Source organism: Micromys minutus (genome assembly GCF_963924665.1).
Source record: "Micromys minutus genome assembly, chromosome: 2".
NCBI lineage: Eukaryota > Metazoa > Chordata > Mammalia > Rodentia > Muridae > Micromys > Micromys minutus.
Genome location: NC_137971.1, coordinates 91,211,717 through 91,234,854, shown reverse-complemented (window position 1 = coordinate 91,234,854; position 23,138 = coordinate 91,211,717). Strand labels below are relative to the sequence as shown.

The following is a 23,138-nucleotide window of genomic DNA, read 5'->3' as shown; positions in this document are numbered from 1 at the left end:
AGCCATTTACTTAACCACTTAACCATGTCCCTTGAATGGGGACCAAAGTGTGCCCCTGGGGGGCACTGCTTAAGCAACAGGGCACTGTGTTGCCCTCCTACAAACTTTCCCTCATCCTCAGCAATCTACCTCCTCACAATGCTGGGGACTCTGAACATACTTATTGTATTTAACCTCCAAATGCTCTCTATTCTCACTGTTCTGCATGTCCACAGTCTCTACTATCCTTGTTCTAAGAAACCTCTATGCGACCAGCAACAGAAGGCTATCAAACCTCTCAAGAAAGAGTTTGGTTGCTAATGTCTGGACAAGAAATCATGACTCAGAACTCTCACTTTGGGCTATTCTAAACGTGTGTGTGTGTGTGTGTGTGTGTGTGTGTGTGTGTGTGCATTTATGTATGTATGTCTCTATTTCTCTGTCTCTGTCTCTTTCTGTCTCTGCCTCTCTGACTGTCTGTGTGTGTGTGTCTGTCTCTGTCTGTTTATGTCTGTATGTCTGTCTATCTGTGATTCTGTATGTGTCTATCTGAACGTATGTATGTATGTATGTATGTCTCTGTCTCTCTGTTTCTGTCTCTGTGTATATGTGTGTGTGTGTGTTTGTGTATATGTGTGTGTTCTCAGTCTTCTTACTTAAGTACTTACTACCCAAGCAATGTGGAGTCTTCCTGGGAGACACTAGATCTCATTGAAAAGTTTCCATGAAGGGTTTATCATTCCATTTTTATTGAGAAGGTTGGTGTCTGTAACAGATATCTATGTCAACTGCTGCTTCCCTTCTTCTCACAGTGACCCTAAATTCAGACTCTGAAGCCACTTAGTGCTCAGTCCCTCTGACTGTTCACTTATCCTTCAAAATTCCATCTGTGCTATACAGCTGGTTTTAAAAACACATGCGAGTTCTCTGTTTTCTATTCTAGAAAGACTTCGAGATTTGAGTTAGATATAATTCTGGGGAAATTACATTATATTACAATATTGGGAATTCTTTGAGGTCATATTTTATCCTGATTTACAGATTCTCATTCTCTAGCCTCCTTATTCAAAACTGGACATTCCTTCTCCAGTTAGTCCCATATCCTGGCCTTTTCATCCAGAAAACGGAGGTTAAGAAAATAGCCGATGGTCTTCCTGAGAAATCAAATTTATGCATCACATGAGAATGTCTGGAATCATGGTCTAAGTTGGTGTCACTAGATCTGTTTTACAGAAGAATGAATGAAAGGAAGGCCACATGAGTAGGGGAAGAGCCTGGGCAAGAATGAGAACATGAGCTGTAGCCAGTTCCCCGGACCTTAACAAATGATCTAGCAAATGACACAAGGTGGGAAAAGCAGGAACTCTTTAAGAATATGATCAGAAATAGGGACTCCCCTATGGAAGAAGCCCCAGTATTGTCCCCTCCACAGCTTTCAAGAGCCCAAGGTAATAACCACCCAGGTCAGAACCCAGTGTCCAGAGCTCTGTTTCTTTATCTATGCTATATCAGTTCTCCAGCTCCTCCTGACTTCATCCCTTCCACAGACATGGAATTCTTGCTTGATGCCAGATACCTTACAAAGGTATCTGGTATCAGTGTAGATTAGGATTCAGTGTAAAGTGATGGAGAGAAATTGTAGTTTCGTAAATGTGTCTTGGGCCTACCTGTGTGTCATTGAAGGGCTCAACCTTCATATTTTTGTGATTTGTCTCTGGAAAGAACTTCAAGGCTCAGATTGGGCAGGTGGAGAGAAGTCGGTTTCCTGTACTTTGCTTATCTACGTGTTTGGAATAGGTAGTATGGTCACGGTACCACCTGCTGGCAGATGATGTAAATCAACACTTGGGCTCATCCATATAAAGCTTGACTGTTAGCGCCCACCTTTCTCATTCTTGGAAGCAAGTGCCTAAACCTCTGAGTGATCTGCTGCATGCACATTCCATAGACCACAGGATTAAGTGCAGGAGGAAATACCACATAGAGATTTGCCAGTACGATGTGCCTGTGACTGGGAACTGTATGGAGGCTGAAACAGTGATCCAGGAAAGAAAAGAGAGCAGGTGTGTAGAAGGGAACAATGACAGCAACATGGGCCCCACACATACCCAAGACCTTGTAGCCAGCACTGTGGGATGGCAGGCCAAAGACAGCATGGAGTATACGGGCATAGGAGGTACCTATGAGCCCAAGGTCCAGGGCTGGGGAGAGAGCAGAGCAATGTCGTGGTCAGTCCATACCAAATATTGGGATGTGTGTCACCACATGCTAGATGAGCCATTCCCATATGCTTACAGTAAGTTATGAGACAAGTCCCAATGCCCACAGTAAGAGAGTCTCTGGAGAAGGACCATGGGGTGCCATAACATAAACACCCCGAGTCACAGCTGCTATGGCCACTATACGCCCCATAGTATAGAGGCTGGCAGATGGCTACGTAGTGGTCCACTGCCATGGCTAGCAACACTGAGCACTCAGCGATAAAGGCCACATGAACAACAAAGAGCTAAGCTAAACAGCCCCCAAAGGGAATTTTATTCACCAAGCCCCAGAGCATAGCTCGAGCTCTAGGTACTGGAGATGTGGCAGAATCAAGTCAGCAGCCACCAGAATCCCCAGAAGCTGGTACATGGGAGCCTGAAGGGTTGTGTAAACTGCCACCAGTTCCAGGAGAAGGCTATTCCCCACCAAAGATGCCAGATACAGCAGGCACACAAGCACAGAAAGCCAGGAATGCAGGCCTTGAGTCCTGGCACACCCAGCAAGACAAAGACCCCAGGCCCAGAAAGTGTCTGATTGAGGACAGTCACCACAGGATTCAGCTCCATCTTTCACTTTCACTTGGCCCTGTCCCTGCAGGGAATGAAGGAGTCCTGTTAAGGGTAAACTGTAGTTCTACAGAGACGTGGGAGAGGTTGGGTTTATGGAAAGGGGGGTGTAAGGTGCTGCAGCATCTTTGATTGCTATACCATGGACTGTTTGTTGTGCTGAACAATGCATTTCCCAACCATATTGTGAGGTTGTTAATGTTTCCATATAATGGATCAAAGAATGTGGATCTAAGTGATTAACAGATGCCTAGTTACAGAACTGGTAAACAGAAGAGTTAGGGGTTGAGTCAAATCTCATCTGCCCAAACACCAGGAACTTTTGAGTGCCCCATACTCTGAATGGAATGCTCCTGCATCTGTCCAGGCATGTGGGGAAATTGTCATTAGGTAGCAAGCAAACCACCTCTTCCTTCCACCCCAGCGAAATGTACATCATTATGATCAGGATGAAGGAAACAGGAAGTGTCTTTAACTGGAAGTGTCTTCCAATCCTTTAACTGACAAATGCTAAGAGGAAGGTCCTGGACCACAATCCTCCTCTCAAACGTTTATTAAGTTTTTATTTACTCTCCCAAATGTCATATCCCTCCTACTCTATAGGATACCTTCTCGCTTTCAATAACATATCCCCTTCTAGTTCTTGTCCACCACAGCTCTAAGTACTTTACTTTGTGGAATATAGCCCTTTCTTTGATCAGTATTGACATCTGAGATTTCCCCAAATCTAACTCTGTGGTTCCTGTCTCCTCTGTTCTTTGTCCATGGGAAGATACTGGTGATTCTAAAGAATCGGTCTATGAAAATCTGGTACTCAGTAAGGATAAAAATTATCAGAACTTGGACAGCAGTAGAAGGGGCTGTCTTCATAGCAAAGGAGCTCGTAGTCAAATTAAAATGATGGTCCTGGAGGGGGTATAGTATTGGGGAGGGCTGACAGACAGTCAGACAGACAGGACAGGCAGAAAGAGTCTCTATGTAGCCCTGGCTAGCTTCAAACTCATAGAGATCCACCTACCTTTGTCTCCCAAGTTCTAGAAAAACCTGAATCAGGAATGATAGTAGCAGTGTGTAGCCCAACACTACATGTGGCAGGGTGAGGCAAGAAGATTATGGATTCTAAGCCACCATAGGCTAACTCAGATACCAACACCACCATATACCATGCACACACACCCATAGACACATGTACAAACCACCACTACCACCACACCACACAAAACAACCTAGAGGAAAGAATTACAGTAAAATGGAGTTCTTTTTTGCTCTACCCAGAGACCAGTGCTGTCACTGAGTTTCCTTAGAGGTGGAATCTGGTGCTGTAACCTGGCCTGTTAGACTGTTAAGTAGCAGACTGAGGAACCTCAGGCAGGTGACCCGAGAACAGTTCAGCAGAGATACTTCCAAGGTGGTTGCTCATCGGACCAGCTTCCCACAGAGCAGAGAAATTAAAACCCTCACTAGGTGTTCCCACATAAGAGCCACTGATTAGGAAACAGATCTTCCTTTTCGAAGGTGATGCTTTGCCAAGTCATGGCACCCAGCCCTGTTCCCTTACCATTGGGCCCCACAGATTCCTCTGGACGCTAAGAACATCCTGTTCGGGCCCCTTTACACAGGGTGGACTACAAAGAACCTAAGATATCAACTCCCTCTGTGGCTGGGAATGTCTGTCCCCAAACCACAGTGTAAGCACAAGCTGTACCCATGAGAGGGCCCCTTAACGAAGTCCTGTGCTCAGGATCAGGGCTCTACCAGCACACATCCTGTTGGCACCCTTCCAAGGACAACGGCTTTGGACTTTTTCTAACCATAACATTTATTTCCTTTATTTCCCTCTACACACTAAGGGGAGATGGGGAGAGGGAAGCTGTGGACCCTCCTTGCCTCCTCTAACCCAGTGGTTCTCAACCTTCCCAAAGCTGAGACCCTTTAATACAGTTCTTCATGTTGTAGTAACTACCCCCAACCATAAAATTATTTTTGTTGCGATTTCAGAACTGCGATTTGGATCTGTTGTGATTTAAAACATAGATATCTGTGTTTTTCTGTGGTCTCTGGAGACCCTTGTGTCAAGGTCATTCGAAGGGGTCTCGACCCAGAGGTCGAGAACCCTTGCTCAGGCCTTACCTCTGCCTTGTCCTGACTCTCTGCAGGCGTCACTGGACTCTTCTCATTTTCTAGCTGCCTGCTCTATTCTTTTAGTGCCATGAGCCCTTACCCAGCATGGCAACCTCGGCATCTCGGTCCCATTCAGCTAGAGGCAAGCAGATGGAGAAAAGTAGAAGCATTCTCCCTTAGCCCCCAGCACTAGTCTGGCTCTGGGCTGCGGCACAGAATCTAACTGCCTCTGGACAGTGGAGACACTACTGCAGACATGTCAGACTACCGCAGGCTGCTTTCCAGGATCAGAAAATGCCTTTACAGAAAGGTCACATAGGGCTGGGGCCACACAAGATCACCCAAGTCCGGTCCAGAACACTTCGTCCTCCACTGTCCCTAGCTTCTTTCCTCTCAGGATAGCAGTTTCCCTCCGTTGGAAGCTGCCCATGCCACTTGCTTAGATGCTGAATGTTTATCTAGCTGTGTATCCCTTTCTAGATGGTGTCTCTCTTCTGACTCACTTGGGCTTGTCTTCTCCAGGGTCAGTCCTAGGGACATGGTAGTTCACAAACCAGCTAGGAACCAAGGTTCAGCCCTACCCTCTGTTGCCTCCGGAAACCACGAGGTTATTAGCGTCTCTTCTGTTTTTCCTGATGATCCTCTTTGGGGTGATCTTGGGTTCTTGGAGTCCCTCCTCTCCAAGTGCTTTTTGAACCAACTCCTGCCTAAGAGGCTTATGTGCAGTTTGGTCTTTATGTGAGTCCTAAATGCTGGAGAAGGGGCTATCTCAAAAGCTGTTGCCTGTACGTGGCTTGTGTTCTTCTAGTAGGGCTGCTTTGACTGGCCTCGGTGGGAGCAGATGTGCCTAGCTTCACAGAAACTTTATATGCCAGGTTTGGGGGATATTGAGCGGGGAGGAGATGGGAAGGGAAGATGGAGCTGGGGTTGTGGGGGGTAGTGACTGGGAGTGCAGCAGTGAGCAGGATTAAAGTGAATAAGTAAAAAATAAATAAATAAATAAATAAATAAATAAATAAGGAAATAAGGAAAATTACACATTTTAAAATATTACCTTGTGTATAATAAATAAATACAACTTATCTGTCAGGGTTTTTTTTTTTTTTTTAAGGACTATGTCAACCCTTCTGGGAAGAATAGAGCACCAGAACCATATGAATTCCAGCCAGGCATACAGAACCTTATAAAGTCCAGCCAGGCACACAGAAGGCAGGCTGGAAGGACCCCCCAAAAAAATCAGAACACTCTTCAGTCTTCTTTTTATGATTTGGGAAGAATCAATTACCTTGGAAGCATAAGGATAGAAATATGACACCTATTTATATTTTTCTTGTTCCTGCTTGCTCTGCCTTCAGCACAATGACAAATATTCCAAGCAGGCTCTGAAGCCAGGTTCTTGAGGCACTTCTGCCTGTGTAAAGCTGTGACTTTACACAAGGCCCTCAGGCTCCTCAGCGTCATATCCTCATTCTAAAATGATGACAGTCCTCTGTGCACCAGCTCTGCATGAGACTGGGGAAGGAGTGATATAGATACATATGTGACATGTATGTGCTATAAATCTAAGGGACTTGGGACGTAGCTCAGTGGTAGCACTTGCCTAGCTTGTATAAGACCTTAGATCCAAGCACCTGCAGTACAAGAAAATAAAACAAACCACAAATCAAGAATATAATTATATAGGGCTCAACCGTGCCTATGATGCAGTAAATAAGGGGTTGTTAGGACTTCAGTTTTTCTTTTCACAGAACCAGAGGAGAGCAGGCTGAGTAAGCGTCTTCTGCCATGCTGCCCTGTACGTGTTCCTTCACACCATACGTGCTCCTCCACACTGTATGTGCTCCTCCACACCGTATGTGCTCCTCCTCACTCTGCACTTAGCTTCCTGCTGTGCCCTCACCTTTGAGAATCTGGCACAAAACACTATTATTATTATTATTGCTCTGTATAACTGTGTCAGAGTAGTAAGACAAGGTGTGTGCACACCATGTGAGGGCAGTGCCCATAATTTGAGTTTTGTTTAACAACGGTCTTGTAACCAGCCCAATCCCAACAGGTTCTATTTTGTCAAAGGAAAATCTTCCCTTGATCTACTGAAAATCTTTCATTACTCTCCCTTTGAATCAACTGAACAAATAACTCATTCGGCTGCTCATAATAGTTTGCTTCAATAGCCAACTCACATTTTGTGTTTTGTTTTTAGCTTAGGGTACATTGAAAGACTATCTGTCATATCTGCACATGAGGAGCGTAGTAGAAATGCCCTTCGAAGGACAGGAGTCCTCGGACTGTGTCTAAAGTCTAAGCAATCGTTGACAAACTGCTCATGTGACATGGACTGCTCACTTCTGTGCCATAGACACTGATTTAAGATGATGAAAAGGGACCTTGTCACTATATGGTACCCAGACTCTTAGAAACTCTGAAGACGCTTCTGTGGCAAGCTGAGAGACAGCAGGTGGAAGTGAATATGATTTATGAGCACCTCTCAGGACCAATGATCTCCAAAACTCTGGTCTCAGCTCTGTCCTGTTAGTGCAGACTTAGCAGCGGTTCGAGGTTATCTCTGTGGACTCTCCTGGACCCAGGGTTCACATGCCTGGCATATTCAGAATCTAGGGAGAAATGGAAACTGGGCCAAGAGGTCCCCAAAAATCAATTGCATATGAGATCAGCAAAAGCAGATAGACGTTCTCTTTAGTACAGAAAATAATGCTAAAAACAGCTGTCACTGGCAAGTTGTTATTCTTTTTATTTTATTAGATATTCTCTGTATTTACATTTCACATGTTACCCCCTTTCCCTCCCACTTCCACCCCTCCTCCCCCTCCCCTTGCTTCCATGAAAGTGCTCTCTCTCCCAAACACCCTCTCTCACCTCAGTGCCTTGGCATTTCCCTTCACTGGGAAAATGCACCTTTGCTGGACCAAAGGACTCTCCACCCACTGATGCCAGACAATGCTATCTTCTGCTGTATATGCACCTGGAGCCATGGGTCTCTCCATGTGTGCTCAATGGTTGGGATTTTAGTCCCTGGGAACTCCGGAGGGTTTGGTTAGTTGATAATTTTGTTCTTCCCATGGGGCTGCAGACCCTGTCAGCTCCTTCAGTCCTTTTTCTAGCTCCTTCATTGGGGTCCCCATGTTCAGTCTAATGGTTAGCTGCAAGCATCCTCAACTGTATCAGCATGGCTCTGGCAGAGCCTCTGAGGAGGTATTCGTGTCAGGTTTCTGCCAGTAAGCGCTTCTTGGCATTAGATATAGTGTACTGGTTTGGTGGCTGCATATACAATGGATCCCCAGGTGAGGCAGTCTCTGCATGATCTCTTCTCCAATCCCTGCTCCTTTATTTGTCTGTATTGTTGTTCTTAAGGACTGATTCCATCCCATCAGTTCTGAAAGGAGATATTTTGATGGAAACAGACTGGATGTTTTTATTCTAGACTGGACTTTCAAATAAAACTTCACTACCATGCAGCCTTGAGCACTCTCCTCATTTTTTTCAAGCTTAGTGGTTTTTTGCTGTGATGAGGATTATGCATCTGCCCCTAAAGTGGCTGTGCCTACTTAGGTAACATAAAGAAAGCATCCTACAAGTACCTTTCACTCACCTAGTTGGACACAGCACTACATAGGGTAATGTGACCTGCCTGGTAAGGGAAGCTTGAAGGCAAACTCTGGCTACTTTTGATGCCAACTACATCTACATTGGGAGCCTCTTACATGCCAATAATAGACATGGCTGTTTACAAAACTTCCTTTTCTCCAAACACTATACAGTTTCCCATTTTGAACTACTTAATGGTTCTCATTGTCACCACAGAAATCCTATTTTATAGCTGGTTGTATTTCCCAATCCTAATATTTCATGCATACACCTTTGTACTGGATAACTAATAGAAGTCTATAGCCACAGAATTTACACCAAAAATAAAGCAATAATAATATATAGGACTATACAGTTTGCTTATGGGAAAGTCACCGAGTTTATGTAATTACTGTCTCTCAGAGCAAAACAGAACATAGATTTTGTATCTGTCATCTGATGATCCAACAGAAAAAGTTTGTAAATTTCCATGCCACAAACAGCCATGGATGAGGAGGGCTGCAAATCCGACCTTACTGGACCATTTTTCTTCTTGAATAAACAGTAAAGGAGCAGGGGTTGGGAACTATCCTCTCAGTTTTCAACTTGATGGATCTATATAGGCACTGACAGAGCAGCTAAGGCAATCTTCAAGTGCAAACACTCTCCTGTAATACTGACCCCACAAGGTCAGAAAGCCTACCCTACATTCCCAGGAAACTGATGGCTTCTCAGAGACCATCAGGTTTGGTGTTTTTTTTTTTTTTTTTTTTTTCTTTTTTTTTTTTTTAAGTGATGAGGCCCTAATAGACAGTGCTCACGCAGTGGCCACAGATCCAAGAGTATTTGGGCAGCATAAATTAGACTTGATGGTTTTTGTTTTGTTTTTTTTTAAAGGAATACATAGTTGGATTTGCATGAGTAGGGAAGATGGGTAGACCTGGAAGAGCTGGGAAGGGGGTATACGTTATCAAAATACATTGTATATGATTAATTAATTAGTTAAATTAAATTTTTTACAGTAAAGATCACATATAAAAACCAAGGTGTATTTAGGATTAATACCAGAGACCACAGAGTTACAGAAATGTACATTCTCTTGGGAGGGAAGATAAAAAAATAACAGTCATGATCTGGGCAGAGTCAGAGTGGGAGGGGGAACAGAGACAGTGAACACAATGGTTCCTTCTCTTCTTTGTTTTGCTTTCTAACTCTATTAGTCTTTCACGGAAGCCATTCGTGCATGTCAGTGAATAACCATGGGTTTTATTTCCTACCAAGATGAATAGAGTGTGTACTTTCAAGTTATCCTAACTCAGAATGTATTTATTTTTTGAATCCTCAGAAAGCTTTTAAAATATCAGTTCTTAGCTAATCCACGTTCTCAGCAAAATGGGAATTACCAGAAAATTTCCTGATACCTATTAATTTTCAATGACTAGTCTTCTAGTTGGCATAGAGTGAAAGGGTGGATACCATTGGCTAGAGTGGTAAGGGGGCTCTAAACAGGGAGATATAACTCTGAAAGCAACATCTATAGAGCTGGACATTTAAAAGTAAGTTTTAGTGACCTCACTGTGATTACACTGGATTGCAAAAATAATACAGTATGTACTTCAAAAGTGCTTTTTAAAGATAGATCTAGGGACTGGAGAGATGGCTCAGTGGTTAAGAGCACTAACTGCTCTTCCAAAGGTCCTGAGTTCAAATCCCAGCAACCACATGGTGGCTCACAACCATCTATAATGGGATCTCATGTCCTCTTCTGGTGTGTCTGAAGACAGCTACAGTGTACTCCTATATAATAAATAAATAAATCTTTTTAAAAGATTAAAGATAAATCTAAAACTATTACTGCTGGAAATACACAATTGAGATAAATCTGTCAATTACTTTGATTTTAATCATTTCATAATATATGTACATACAGCAATATACATTATACACTGCATCTATTTTTTTCTTTAATCTACAGAAAACCTTCAATACAGGATACATGGCATCTTAATTTAAAAAATGGTAACTATATAATTTAAATTTTGAAAATACAACTATTGTTAACAACAATAACAAAAACTGACCCTGAAACTCCTGAGCATTTTTCCCACCCTTAGTCTATTTCTGTGAATCTCAGCTCAGTAGGAATGTCGTTAAATTTCTTTTACTCTGAAAATCATTTATTTATGTACAACAACACAACAAAATAGAATTATCCTGAAATTTTTCACTTGATTTTTTTAAGAATTATTGATTTAATATATATAATACACTGTGGCTGTCTTCAGACACACCAGAAGAGGGCATCAGATTCTATAACAGATGGTTGTGAGCCACCATGTGGTTGCTGGGAATTGAACTCAGGACCTCTGGAAGAGCAGTTAGTGCCCTGAACCATTGAGCCATCTCTCCAGCCCCCCACTTGATTTCCAATGCACAATTAGAATAATCTTTATGCCACACAAAATTTCATAAAGTTTCTGGATGAATGGTGGTGGTACACATCATTAATCTCTATTCAAGGGGCAGAGACAGGAGGATTTCTGAGTTCAAGGCCAGTCTTGTCTACAGAGTGACTTTCTAGACTGCCACAGTTACATTATGTTTAATGGTCAGGATAACGTCTGCTTCTTTCTTATTTTATTTATATGACTAGACACTGTAGCTGTCTTCAAATAGATGGTTGTGAGCCACCATGTGGGTGCTGAGAGTTGAACTCAGGACCTCTGGAAGGGCAGACAGTGCTCTTAAATTCTGAACCTACTTTCCAGCCCCCATCATCAAGATTTTATGCCAGAAAAAAAAATCTTTATTCTGCATTAGTGAAACTTGCTAAGAATCTTAGAAAGTCACTTGAGATGTAGTTCCTGCTCTTCAGAAAATAAAATTTGGATAATGGCAGCTGGCAGAATCTGCTTCTTCTTGCCCCAGAGTGTTTTCCTTCTCCTCGACAATACAGGACTGGCAAGAACCCTGAGAGAAGGGATTCCGACTAGTCGGGAGCAGAGAGATCTCAGCAGAGCATGCAGAAAGTGTGCACCTGCCTGCTCGGCTAGATCCAGGGATCCTGGAATCCATTGGCACCTGGCCCTCTGTTGGGTGCACAATACGCACTCAGAACATCCGCCACCAGGAACAACAGAGATCCAGGGACACAGGCCAGGTACAAGGGAAAGGCAAGAACCAATCACTGACAACAAGATGGCAAGAGGAAAGCGAAAGAAAACACTAAAAGAGCTAACCCTAGAGGTAGAACACCTAAAAAAGAAATCAGGAGTCACAGATGCAAGCATTTCCAATAGACTACAAGAGATGGAAGAGAGAATCTCAGGGGCCAAAGACAACATAGACAAAAAAAGGCAGAGAAGATGCAAAAACCAAAAGCTTCTAACCCAAAATGTCCAGGAGATCCAGGACACAATGAGAAGATCAAACCTAAGGATAATAGGAATAGAAGAGGGTGAAGAATATCAACTAAGAGGTCCAGTAAATATCTTCAACAAAATCCTGGAAGAAAATTTCTCTACCCTTAAAAATGAGATGACCACGAGCATAAAAGAAGCCTACAGAAATCCAAATAGGTTGGACCAGAAAAGAATTCCTCCCGACACATAATAGTCAAAACACCAAGTGCCCAAAGCAAAGAAAGAATACTAAAAGCAGTAACAGAAAAAGGTCATGTAACATGTAAAGACAGACCAAACAGAATCACACCCGATTTCTCAACAGAGACTATGAAAGCTAGAAGAGCCTGGACAGACATCATACAGACCCAGAGAGAGCACAAGTGCCAGCCCAAGCTGCAATACCCAGCAAAACTATCAATCACCATAGATGGAGAGATGAAGCTATTTCAGGCAAAATCTAAATTTACTCAATATCTGACCACAAACCCAGCACTACAACGAATTATAGGTAAATAACCCAATACAATGAGGGGAACTGCATCCTAGTAAAAACAAGAAAACTCCTAAGCAAGAAAACCAAAAGAAGAAAGACACACAGGCACAATTCAACCTACCAAAGCAACAATAGCAGGAAACAACAACCACTATTCCTTGATATCTATTAACATAAATGGACTCAACTCCCCAATAAAGAGACATAAGCTATCAGACTGGATACATAAACAAAACCTAGCATTTGGCTGCATACAGGAAACTCATCTCAGAGACAAAGACAGACACTATCTCAGAGTAAAAGGTTGGGAAAAAAAACTTCCAAGCAAACAGCCCCAAGAAGCAAGCTGGAGTGGCCATTCTAATATCGAATAAAGTAGATTTTCAACCAAAAGTTATCAAAAAAGATAAGGAAAAACACTTTTTACTCATTACAGGGAAAATCTGTCAGGAGGAACTCTCAATCCTTAACATATATGTTCCAAATACAAAAGCACCCTTATTCATAAAAGAAACCCTATTAAAGCTCAAAAAATACATTTTACCCCACACAATAACAGTGGGAGACTTTAATACCCCACTCTCACCAATCGACAGATCATGGAAACAGAAATTGAACAAGGACACTGTAAAATTAACAGAGACTATGAACCAACTGGAATTAATAGATATCAATAGAACATATCATCCTAAAACTAAAGAATACACCTTCTTCTCAGCAACTCATGGCACCTTCTCGAAAACTGACCACATAATTGGACACAGAACAAGCCTCGATCGATACCAGAAGATCGAAATACTCCCATGCATCCTTTCAGATCACCATGGTCTAAGGCTGGTCTTTAATAACAACAAAGACAACAAAAATCCTATATACACATGGAAACTAAACAATGCTCTATTAAACAACAGCAAGGTAAAAGAAGAAATAAAGAAATTAGGGATTTTCTAGAATTCAATGAAAATGAAAACACGACATACCAAAACTTATGGGATGCAATGAAAGCAGTACTGAGAGGAAAACTCATAGTTCTGAGTGCTTCCAAAAAGAAACTGGAGAGAGCATGCACTAGCATCCTGACAGCACAGTTGAAAGCTCTAGAACCAAAGGAAGCAGATACACCCAAGAGGATTAGACGGCAAGAAATAATCAAAATTAGGGCAGAAATAGACCAAATAGAAACAAAAAAAAAAAACCATTGAAAGAATCAACAAAACCAACCAAGAGCTGGTTCTTTGAGAAAATTAACAAGATTGATAAAACCTTAGCCAGACTAACTAGAGTGCAAAGAGAGAGTATACAAATTAACAGAATCAGAAAGGAAAGTGGAGACATAACAACTGAAACTGAGAAAATTCAAGAAATCATCAGATCCTACTACAAAAACTTATACTCCACAAAATTGGAAAATCTGGAGGAAATGGACAAATTCCTAGACAGATACAATATCCTAAAGTTAAACCAGGACCAAGTAAACCATCTAAATAACCCTATAACACCTAAAGAAATAGAAGAGGTCATCAAAAGCCTCCCAACCACAAAAAAGCCCAGGTCCAGATGGGTTCAGTACAGAGTTGTATCAGACATTTATTGACGACAATACCAATACTCTCCAAACTATTCCACAAAATAGAATCCGAGGGAACACTACCTAACTCATTTTTCGAGGCTACAATAACCCTCGTACCTAAACCACACAAAGACCCTACAAGGAAAGAGAACTTCAGACAAATCTCACTTATAGACATTGATGCAAAAATACTCAACAAAATCCTTGCAAACAGAATCCAAAAACACATCAAAACGATCATTCACCATGATCAAGTAGGCTTCATCCCTGGGATGCAAGGATGGTTTAATATAAGGGAATCCATCAATGCAATCCACCATATAAGCAAACTCAAAGAAAAAAAACACATGGTTATCTCACTAGATGCTGAGAAAGCATTTGACAAAATCCAACACCACTTCATGTTAAAAGTCTTGGAAAGAAAGGAATCCAAGGCCCATACCTAAACACAATGAAAGCAATATACAGCAAACAAACAGCCAACATAAATCTCAACGGTGGGAAACTAGAAGCAATCCCACTAAAATCAGGGACTCGACAAGGCTGCCCACTCTCTCCCTACCTATTCAAAATAGTACTGGATGTCCTGGCCAGAGCAATTAGACAGCAAAAGGAAAACAAAGGGGTACAAATTGGAAAGGAATTAGTAAAAACATCACTATTTGCAGATGACATGATAGTGTACTTATGTGACCCCACAACTTCCACCAGAGAACTCCTACAGCTGATAAACAAGTTCAGAAAAGTGGATGGATATAAAAATAACTCAAACAAATCAGTAGCCTTCCTATATTCAAATGACAAACATGTAGAGAAAGAAATTAGGAAAAATATACCCTTCACAATAGTCACAAAAACTATGAAATACCTTGGTATGACTCTAACAAGGCAAGTGAAGAACCTGTACGACAAGAACTTCAAACCTCTAAAGAAGGAAATCGAGGAAGATCTCAAAAAATGGAAAGATCTCCCATGCTCATGGATTAGAAGGATCAACATTTTAAAAAATGGCCATCTTACCAAAAGCAATCTACAGATTCAAAGAAATCGCCATCAAAATTCCAACCCAGTTCTTCATTAAGTTGGAAAGAGTAATGTGCCATTTCATCTGGAATAACAAAAGACCTAGAATAGCAAAATCCATCCTCAACAACAAGAAAACATCTGCAGGAATCACTATCCCTGACCTCAAGCTATATTACAAGGTTATTGTGCTGAAAACTGCATGGTACTGGTACAGAAATAGGCATGTGGATCACTGGAATAGAATAGAAGATCCAGAAATGAACCCTCACGTATATGGTCAACTGATTTTTGACCAAGGAACTGTAAACATGAAATGGAAAAAGGACAGCCTATTCAACAAATGGTGTTGGTCCAACTGGTACTCAGCATGCAGAAGAATGAAAATAGACCCTTTCTTATTTTTTGTACAAAGCTCAAGTGTAAGTGGATCAAAGATCTCCACATTAAATCAGGTACACTGAAACTCTTAGATGAGAAATTAGGGAAAACCTTAGAACTCATAGGCACAGAAGAAAATTTCCTGAACAGAAAACCAATGGCTCGAGCTCTAAGGTTAAATATTGACAAATTGGACTAAATGAGATTGCAAGGTTTCTGTAAGGCTAAGGACACTGTCAAGAAAACAAAACGGCAGCCAACAGAGTGGGAAAAGATCTTTACCAACACCACATCAGATAGAGGCCTAATATCCAAGGTATACAAAGATCTCAAAAAGCGAGATACCAGAGAATCAAACAACCCCATTAAAAAATGAGGTACAGACTTAAACAAAACGTTCTCAATCAGGGAATATCGAATGGCTGAGAAACATCTAAGGAAGTGCTCAACATCCTTAGCCATCAGGGAAATGCAAATCAAAACAACCCTGAGATTCCACCTCACACCAGTTAGTTTGGCCAAGATCCAAAACTCAGATGAGAACAGATGCTGGCAAGGATTTGGAGAAAGAGAAACACTTCTCCACTGCTGGTGGGGTTGTAAACTGATACAACCACTCTGGAAATCAGTCTGGCAGTTCCTCAGAAAAATTAACATAGTGCTACCTGAAGACCCAGTTATTCCACTTCCGGGCATTTACCCCAGAGACGCTCCAACACACAACAAAAATACATGCACCACAATGTTCATAGCAGCTCTGTTTATAATACCAGAAACTAGAAAGAACCCAGATGTCCTTCAGTAGATGAATGGATACAAAAATTGTGGTACATTTACACAATGGAGTACTACTCAGCTATCAGAAGCATTGACTTAACGAAATTCTTAAGAAAATGGATGCATCTAGAGAATATCATCCTGAGTGAGATAACCCAGTCACAAAAGAACAGACATAATATGCAGTCACTGATAATGGGATATTAACCCCAGAAAGCTCTGAACACCCCAGAAACAACTCACAGACAGTGTGAAGCTCAACAACAACAACAAAAAAGAATATATTTTAATTAAAATAGAACTGTATCACATTCCCCCTTTCTCCCTACAACCCTTCCTAGTCTCTCTCCCATCCCCTCAAATTAATAGCCTCTTTTCCTATATTATTGTTACATATATATGTGTGTATGTATATGTACCCACAAATACTTAATTACAACCTTAAAAATGTATCTGAAATAAATAAAATAAAAGACCTCTTTTTCCCAAGAGGCAATGAAATATAGTTGTGATAAGAAAGAAAAGCAAGTACTTTCTGGAGGAAATAGGAAACTAGGTAAAGGAGGGAGGATAGCAGGAGCGAGAAGCAACTGAGAACAAACCATAATGGCATGGCATATACGTAGGAAAATATCATCATGAAATTAAAATCATCCTGTCAAGCCCTGTGTGGGGATGCAAGCCTGCAGGCCCAGGAAAACTGCCTGCAGTTGGAGGCCAGTGAATTCTGCTGGTGAATTCCAGGCCAGCATTGGGTGCAGAGTAAGGGTTTCTCTCTCCAAAGAACACGAAGCCCTAAGGGGACAAAGGGAAAGAACAGAGACAGTATCCCAAAAGGAAGGCAGAGAGAGAAACCAACCAGATGCAGCAAACCGCACCAGTGTCTGGGGAAATGGAAGTGTCCTGGGAAGGCCATCCAGCTGCTTTTCAAAACAAGCCTTCTTGAACAGAACTTCATTCGTGTGAGTGACCTGGGCTTTTTAAATGTAATTCATTAATTCAAATTAAAGAGAGAAAAAAGACCTCTTTTCCCTTTTCATGATGCCCTTTCTAGTGTTTTTACTCTCTCCCTCCCTCTCCCTCTTTGTCTCCCTCTTCCTCTCCCCACCTCTCTCTTTCTCTCTCTCTCTTAAAATATTGGATCCACATGAGAGAAATTAAGGTGTGTCTTTCTGAATCTGAGCAACTTTGATTACTATAATTCAACTGATAATTTCAAGTTCCACGTTTGTGGAAATTTCTTGTTTTACTTTATGTCTGATTAAAGTTCCAGTATGTAGGCAGCATAGGTTCTGCTTTCTAAATTAATTGTTTGCTTTTTGAGATTATAATATAATTAGTCCATCTCGAATGTCTAAGATAAAAAATACAGATGACAGCAGATGCTGGTGAGGATGCAGAGAAAGAGGATCACATTACTGTTGGTGGGGTTGTAAACTGGTATAACCACTCTGGAAATCAGTCTGCTGATTCCTCAGAAAATTGGACATAGTACTACCTGAAGACCCAGTTATTCCACTTCTGGGCATATACCCCAGAGAAGCTCCAACATACAACAAAGACACATGCACCACAATGTTTATAGCAGCCCTATTTATAATAGCCAGAAGCTAGAAAGAACCCAGATATCCTTCAGTAGATCAATGGATACAAAAATTGTGGTACATTTACACAATGACTCAGCTATCAGAAACAATGACTTTATGAAATTCTTAAGAAAATGGATGCATCTAGAGAATATCATCCTGATTGAGATAACCCAGTCACAAAAGAACAGACATAATATGCAGTCACTGATAATTGGGTACTAACCCCAGAAAGCTCTGAACACTCCAAAAACAACTCACAGACTGTGTGAAGTTCAAGAAATAAAAGAAAGAAAAAGAAAAGAAAAAAACATTATGCTTAATCCTTACACACCAAGAAAACTTTGACTAATTCCAGGTTACATTCTGTTTTACATGTACTTTATGCTCATTGTAACTAGTAAGATCTTAATGCACACTATCAACCCTTAAAAAAAAAAAGCAAAGCAATGACAAAAATGTATTCATATACTTTTATGCAAAAATGCTTAAAATTTGTACATTTATCTTTGTTTTTTTAAATAAAGTTCTTCAATTAAATAAAAGAAGAAGGTAGTTAGGTCAGACTATTGACACTATTAGATATTCCTGAAAAGCCCAAGTCTCAATTTTACTTATTTATGTATTCATTCATTCATTACTCATTAATGTTGAAAAGGCTCTTATTGACCAATTCTTTTTTTTATAAGAAGGGTTTCCAGATAGGTCTGTTCCAGTACGTAGCTTAAGCATGTTTTGTCCTCAACCTCTGTAAGTATTTTTAAAGGTTTATTTATTGTATGTATGTGAATACACTGTTGTTCTCTTCAGACACACCAGAAGAGGGCTTCAGATCCCATTGCAGATGATTGTGAGCCACCATGTGGTTGCTGGGAATTGAACTCAGGACCTCTGAAGAGCAGTCAATGCTCTTAACTTCTGAACCATCTCTCCAGCCCCCTTACTGAGCAATTCTAGTGGTCATGTTAACATCCCTAAGTTTGGTGGACCCAGTTCCAATCAATAGTTATATAATATTTAAAAATATATTCAACAGGGGAGAAAATATATTCAGCAATAACTGTAAAATGTAAAGCACAAAATTGCTCATTTTTCTTTCAGGTTTGTGTGTGTGTGTGTGTGTGTGTGTGTGTGTGTGTGATGTGCATGTATGTGTTCATGTGTGTGGGCACATATGTGTAGCACATGCCAATGGAAGCCTAAGGTTGATGGCAGGAATTATTAATTTTTGCCCTATACTAATTGTTGAGGCAGGGTCTCACAGTTAAACACAGAGCTCACAAACACGGCTAGTATCAATAGCCAGCTTTTCCTGAGATCCCATCTCTTTCTCATGAAGCTGGAATTACAGGCCAACACACCCACCCAACATTCGCATTGGTTGTGGGGATCCAAATGCTGGTCATCACACTCATGGCGTTAACTGTTAAACCAACTCCCCAGCACATTTTTAACTTTCATTGCATCTCCTTCTCATTAGATACAGGATATTACAATAATACAATAACTACATTTTAAAGTGCCTCTTTTCCATATCTAATAATGCAAGATCGATTATTTAAATGCCATTTGAATATAAGGTATTTTTTTTAAAATACACTACCAGTCATTTTTTTCTTGTGTCATTATTTTGTATGACTAACAAAATAGGCTTAAGACTTGGACGTTTGTAATTCTTCTCTTTAACTTCTCTGTCCCTTTGTAAAATAACCAAAATTCTTTCTTATTCTTTTACACCTGGTTACATCAAGACAAACAAAAGTCAGAGCCAATTTTTGTCATTAGAGCCTGAGCCAATATAAATGAGCTCCTGGCATATCTAAATGGCTTTTGCTAGACTAAAATAGGCATGTGCTTCGATACCGTACTCTATTTATTTGTAACTCACATCTTCAAAATATGCCGTCTGACATTTGCCTCTAATTAAATAGCATCAAGAAGCTATTGCTTTATACATAAACACAATTCTTTTAGCAGAATCAAAAAGTGGCACCCTGACAGACCTGACAGATGTTGGCCCTATTTTTTTTTTTTTTTTTTTTTTTTTGGAAGAGTTCAAATGAAGTAAAACATCTTAAAACAAAAGGTCCTACTAATCCAATTGCACTTATTATATTGAGAAGTTTGTTTAATTTGAGACCTCATTACTAGTTTTGATGGTTAGGCATCTAAAAGACTAAAATGTCAATTTCTTTATGTGTGACTTAATTTTCCTTGTTTTAATTGTAGCCCTTAGCCAATCGTTGGAGATCTAATTTAACTTTTGTTTTTTACCATCTAGAATTAAGTTCTTTTATAGACCCGTGTTTCTAGAGAAAAGTACTTTAACCTTTCATTTCTTTACCTTTTTTCTTCTTCTTTTTTCAATGTGTGAGAGTTTTACCTGCATATGTGTGCATGGACCATGTGCATGCTGGTGCCCTCAGACACCTGAGCATGCCAAATCCCCTAAAACTGTCAGATGCTTGTGAGCAGTCATATGAATGGTAAAATATCAAACCCAGGTCCTCTACCAGAGAACCCAGTGTTCTTAGCTGCTGAACCATTTCTCCAGTATAACTTTTCTTAAAAACAAACAAAACAAGTATTGACTTAATCCTGTCCTAAGAAAAGTATCTGCAATGCTGATTAATAATTTCACTCAGATTTTCTATGAATTTATTTGATAAGTGTTGTCTATGCACCTGGTAGACAACAGGACACATGTCTGATGTTGCCTGTAAATAAATAATAACGACCATATTAGAACTCTAAAAACTTGGGCTGGAGAGATGACTCAGTAGTTAAGAGCACTGCCTGCTTTTCTGGAGATTCTGAGTTCAATTCCCACCAACCACATGGTCATATGCCCTTTTCTGGTGTGTCTGAAGAGAGCAACAGTGTACTCATATACATAAAATAAATAAATCTATTTAAAAAAAAAAACTGTGCCATCAAAATGACTCAGCAAGTAAAGGTCATTGTCCCCAGTTGAGTAAAACCTAACTTTGATCCCCAGAAACTACACTGTGGAAAGAGAGGACTAACTTCCCAACAAGTTGTCCTCTAGTCTCCACGTGGAAACTGTGTAATGCACATGCCCATATTCATACACATACACACACATATACATGCATGCACACGCACATACAAATTAACAGATTTAATATTTTCAATCCATAAATCTATAGAATCAGCAGTAATTCCCTACCTTACTATGATGCATAAATACACAATTAAGTTGTGTGTGAAAAATAACTTCAATTCCCCAGTAACTCCATGTGTCCTCTCTTGGAGTCCAGTGGTTTCTGGTTCAGACTTTTACTATTATACTTTATGAACTGGCCCCAGCTCTAAGACTTTAGTCACTGAGATCATTTGGGAAAGAGCAAAAGAATGGCTTTGTCCCGGATCTGCTTGGTCTTCACTCCATAGACAATAGGGTTGAGTGCAGGAGGGATGATTACATACAGGTTGGCAAACATAATGTGAAAAGTCCGAGGGACATTGCGCCCAAAGCGATGAGCGAGGATGGAGAAGAAGGCCGGTATATAGAACATGAGGATGACACAGACATGGGAACCGCAGGTGCTCAGGGCCTTCTGGCGTGCATCTTGGGAGGGGAGGCGGAAAACAGCCCGTAGGATGAGAGTGTAGGAGACGGCTATGAGGACCACGTCTATAATCACTGTCATGATGGGGACACAAAACCCATACCAGATGTTGATGGAGATATCTGCACATGCTAGCCGGGCAACACCAATGTGTTCACAGTAGGTGTGAGCAATGATGTGTGTCCTGCAGAAGGGTAGACGGTTCACAAGGAAAACGCATGGGACAAAAACACAGAAGCTTCGGAAGGATATTCCCACCACAATTTTGACAACAGCTTTGGGTGTGAGGATAGTGGTATATCTCAAGGGGGAGCAGATGGCTACATAGCGGTCAAATGCCATGGCCAGCAAGATAGCTGAGTCCAAGACAAAGCTGTAGTGCAGAAAGAATAACTGGGTCAGACAGCCAGGAAAACTGATTTCCTGAGGACCAAACCAAAAGATGGTAAGAGTCTTGGGAACACAGGTAGTGGACAATATGAGGTCAGTCATGGCCAACATGGAAAGGAAGAAGAACATGGGGGAATGAAGACTGTGTTCCACAGCAACGAGGTAAAGAAGGATGCTGTTGCCCAGGATGGCCACCAGATAGATAAAGCAGAAAGGGATACTGATCCAGACATGGTACCGTTCAAGTCCGGGGATGCCTGAGAGAGTGAAGGGGCCAGTGTTGTAGCTACTCACGTTGTACATGGCCACTGAGATCTGAAGAACAGTTCTGTCCTGAAACCAAATGTGTGTGGTGAGTATGAGGAATTGTGTGCTTATTCTTTCTCCACACCCTCACTGGGGGCAGTTCTGCGTCCTATACTTGAAAAAAGAAAATCCAATTACTATTAAAAGCAATACTCATGGGCAGGAGAGACGGCTCAGTGGTTAAGAGTACTAGCCGCTCTTCCAGGGGACCCAGGTTTGATTTCTGCCACTTATTGTTGTGGATAAATCCAGTCCCAGGTGATCTGATACCCTCTTCTGATCTATGTGGGCACTGGGCATACACATAATGCGCATATATAGATGCAGACAAAACACTGACACACTAAATAAATAAATAAATAAATGAATGAATGAATGAATGAATGAATAAATAAATATCCACCCCTCCACCCCAAGGAGAGCTATGGTCATGACTTTGAGAAAGAGCCATCAGACCCCTGGTGTTAATTCCCATGTTTCAATAGAAACTAAATCAAGAGAAATAACTTTTCCAGTTTATAAAACGCTAATCCTATTTAAATGACAGTGTTTTCCCTGAATCTATATAATTCATCACTGCATGGATGTGGGGGGAAAGGTATTCTAACTGCTTTCAGGAATAGGATTACACTAAAGAGAATGTCTCACTATTGGGAACATGAGGTAATTTAGCAATGTTGGGTGCCTACTCTACTCCAACATCTCTAATGTGTTATCCCATCTAGAAGCCCCTCATTTTAAATGAAAATCGGATTGTCTTCAGGTGGTGGTGGCACATGCCTTTGACCCCAGCACACGGAAGGCAGAAGCAGGCAGATATCTGAGATTTCAAGGTCAACCTGGTTTACAGAGTCCCGGATACACAGTGAAACCCTGTCTCAGAAAAATAAATAAATAAATAAATAAATAAATAAATAAATAAATAAATAAATAAATAAAAGGAATTTTTTTTTTTTTTTGTTTTGTTTTGAGAAACTCAAGTGACCCCTCTGGCCAAGGAGCCAAACCATTAGATTCCATAACCAGCACTTTCATAGCGTCATCCTTTACCGGGGGTACCCGCAGATTTTGTGAAATGCTGGGAATTCACAAGAGATGTTAA

General features: G+C 40.9%; 1 protein-coding gene across 1 annotated transcript; it reads right to left on the bottom strand.

The window, feature by feature from the left end:
* Window positions 1-21,100: 21,100 nt before the first annotated feature.
* Window positions 21,101-22,033, bottom strand: OR52H1 (olfactory receptor family 52 subfamily H member 1; the record flags this gene model as incomplete). Its single annotated transcript, XM_080913429.1, has 1 exon — window positions 21,101-22,033. The coding sequence occupies one exon, from the start codon at window positions 22,031-22,033 to the stop codon at window positions 21,101-21,103; it is 933 nt and encodes a 310-aa protein (XP_080769555.1).
* Between the last annotated feature and the right edge of the window lie 1,105 nt (window positions 22,034-23,138).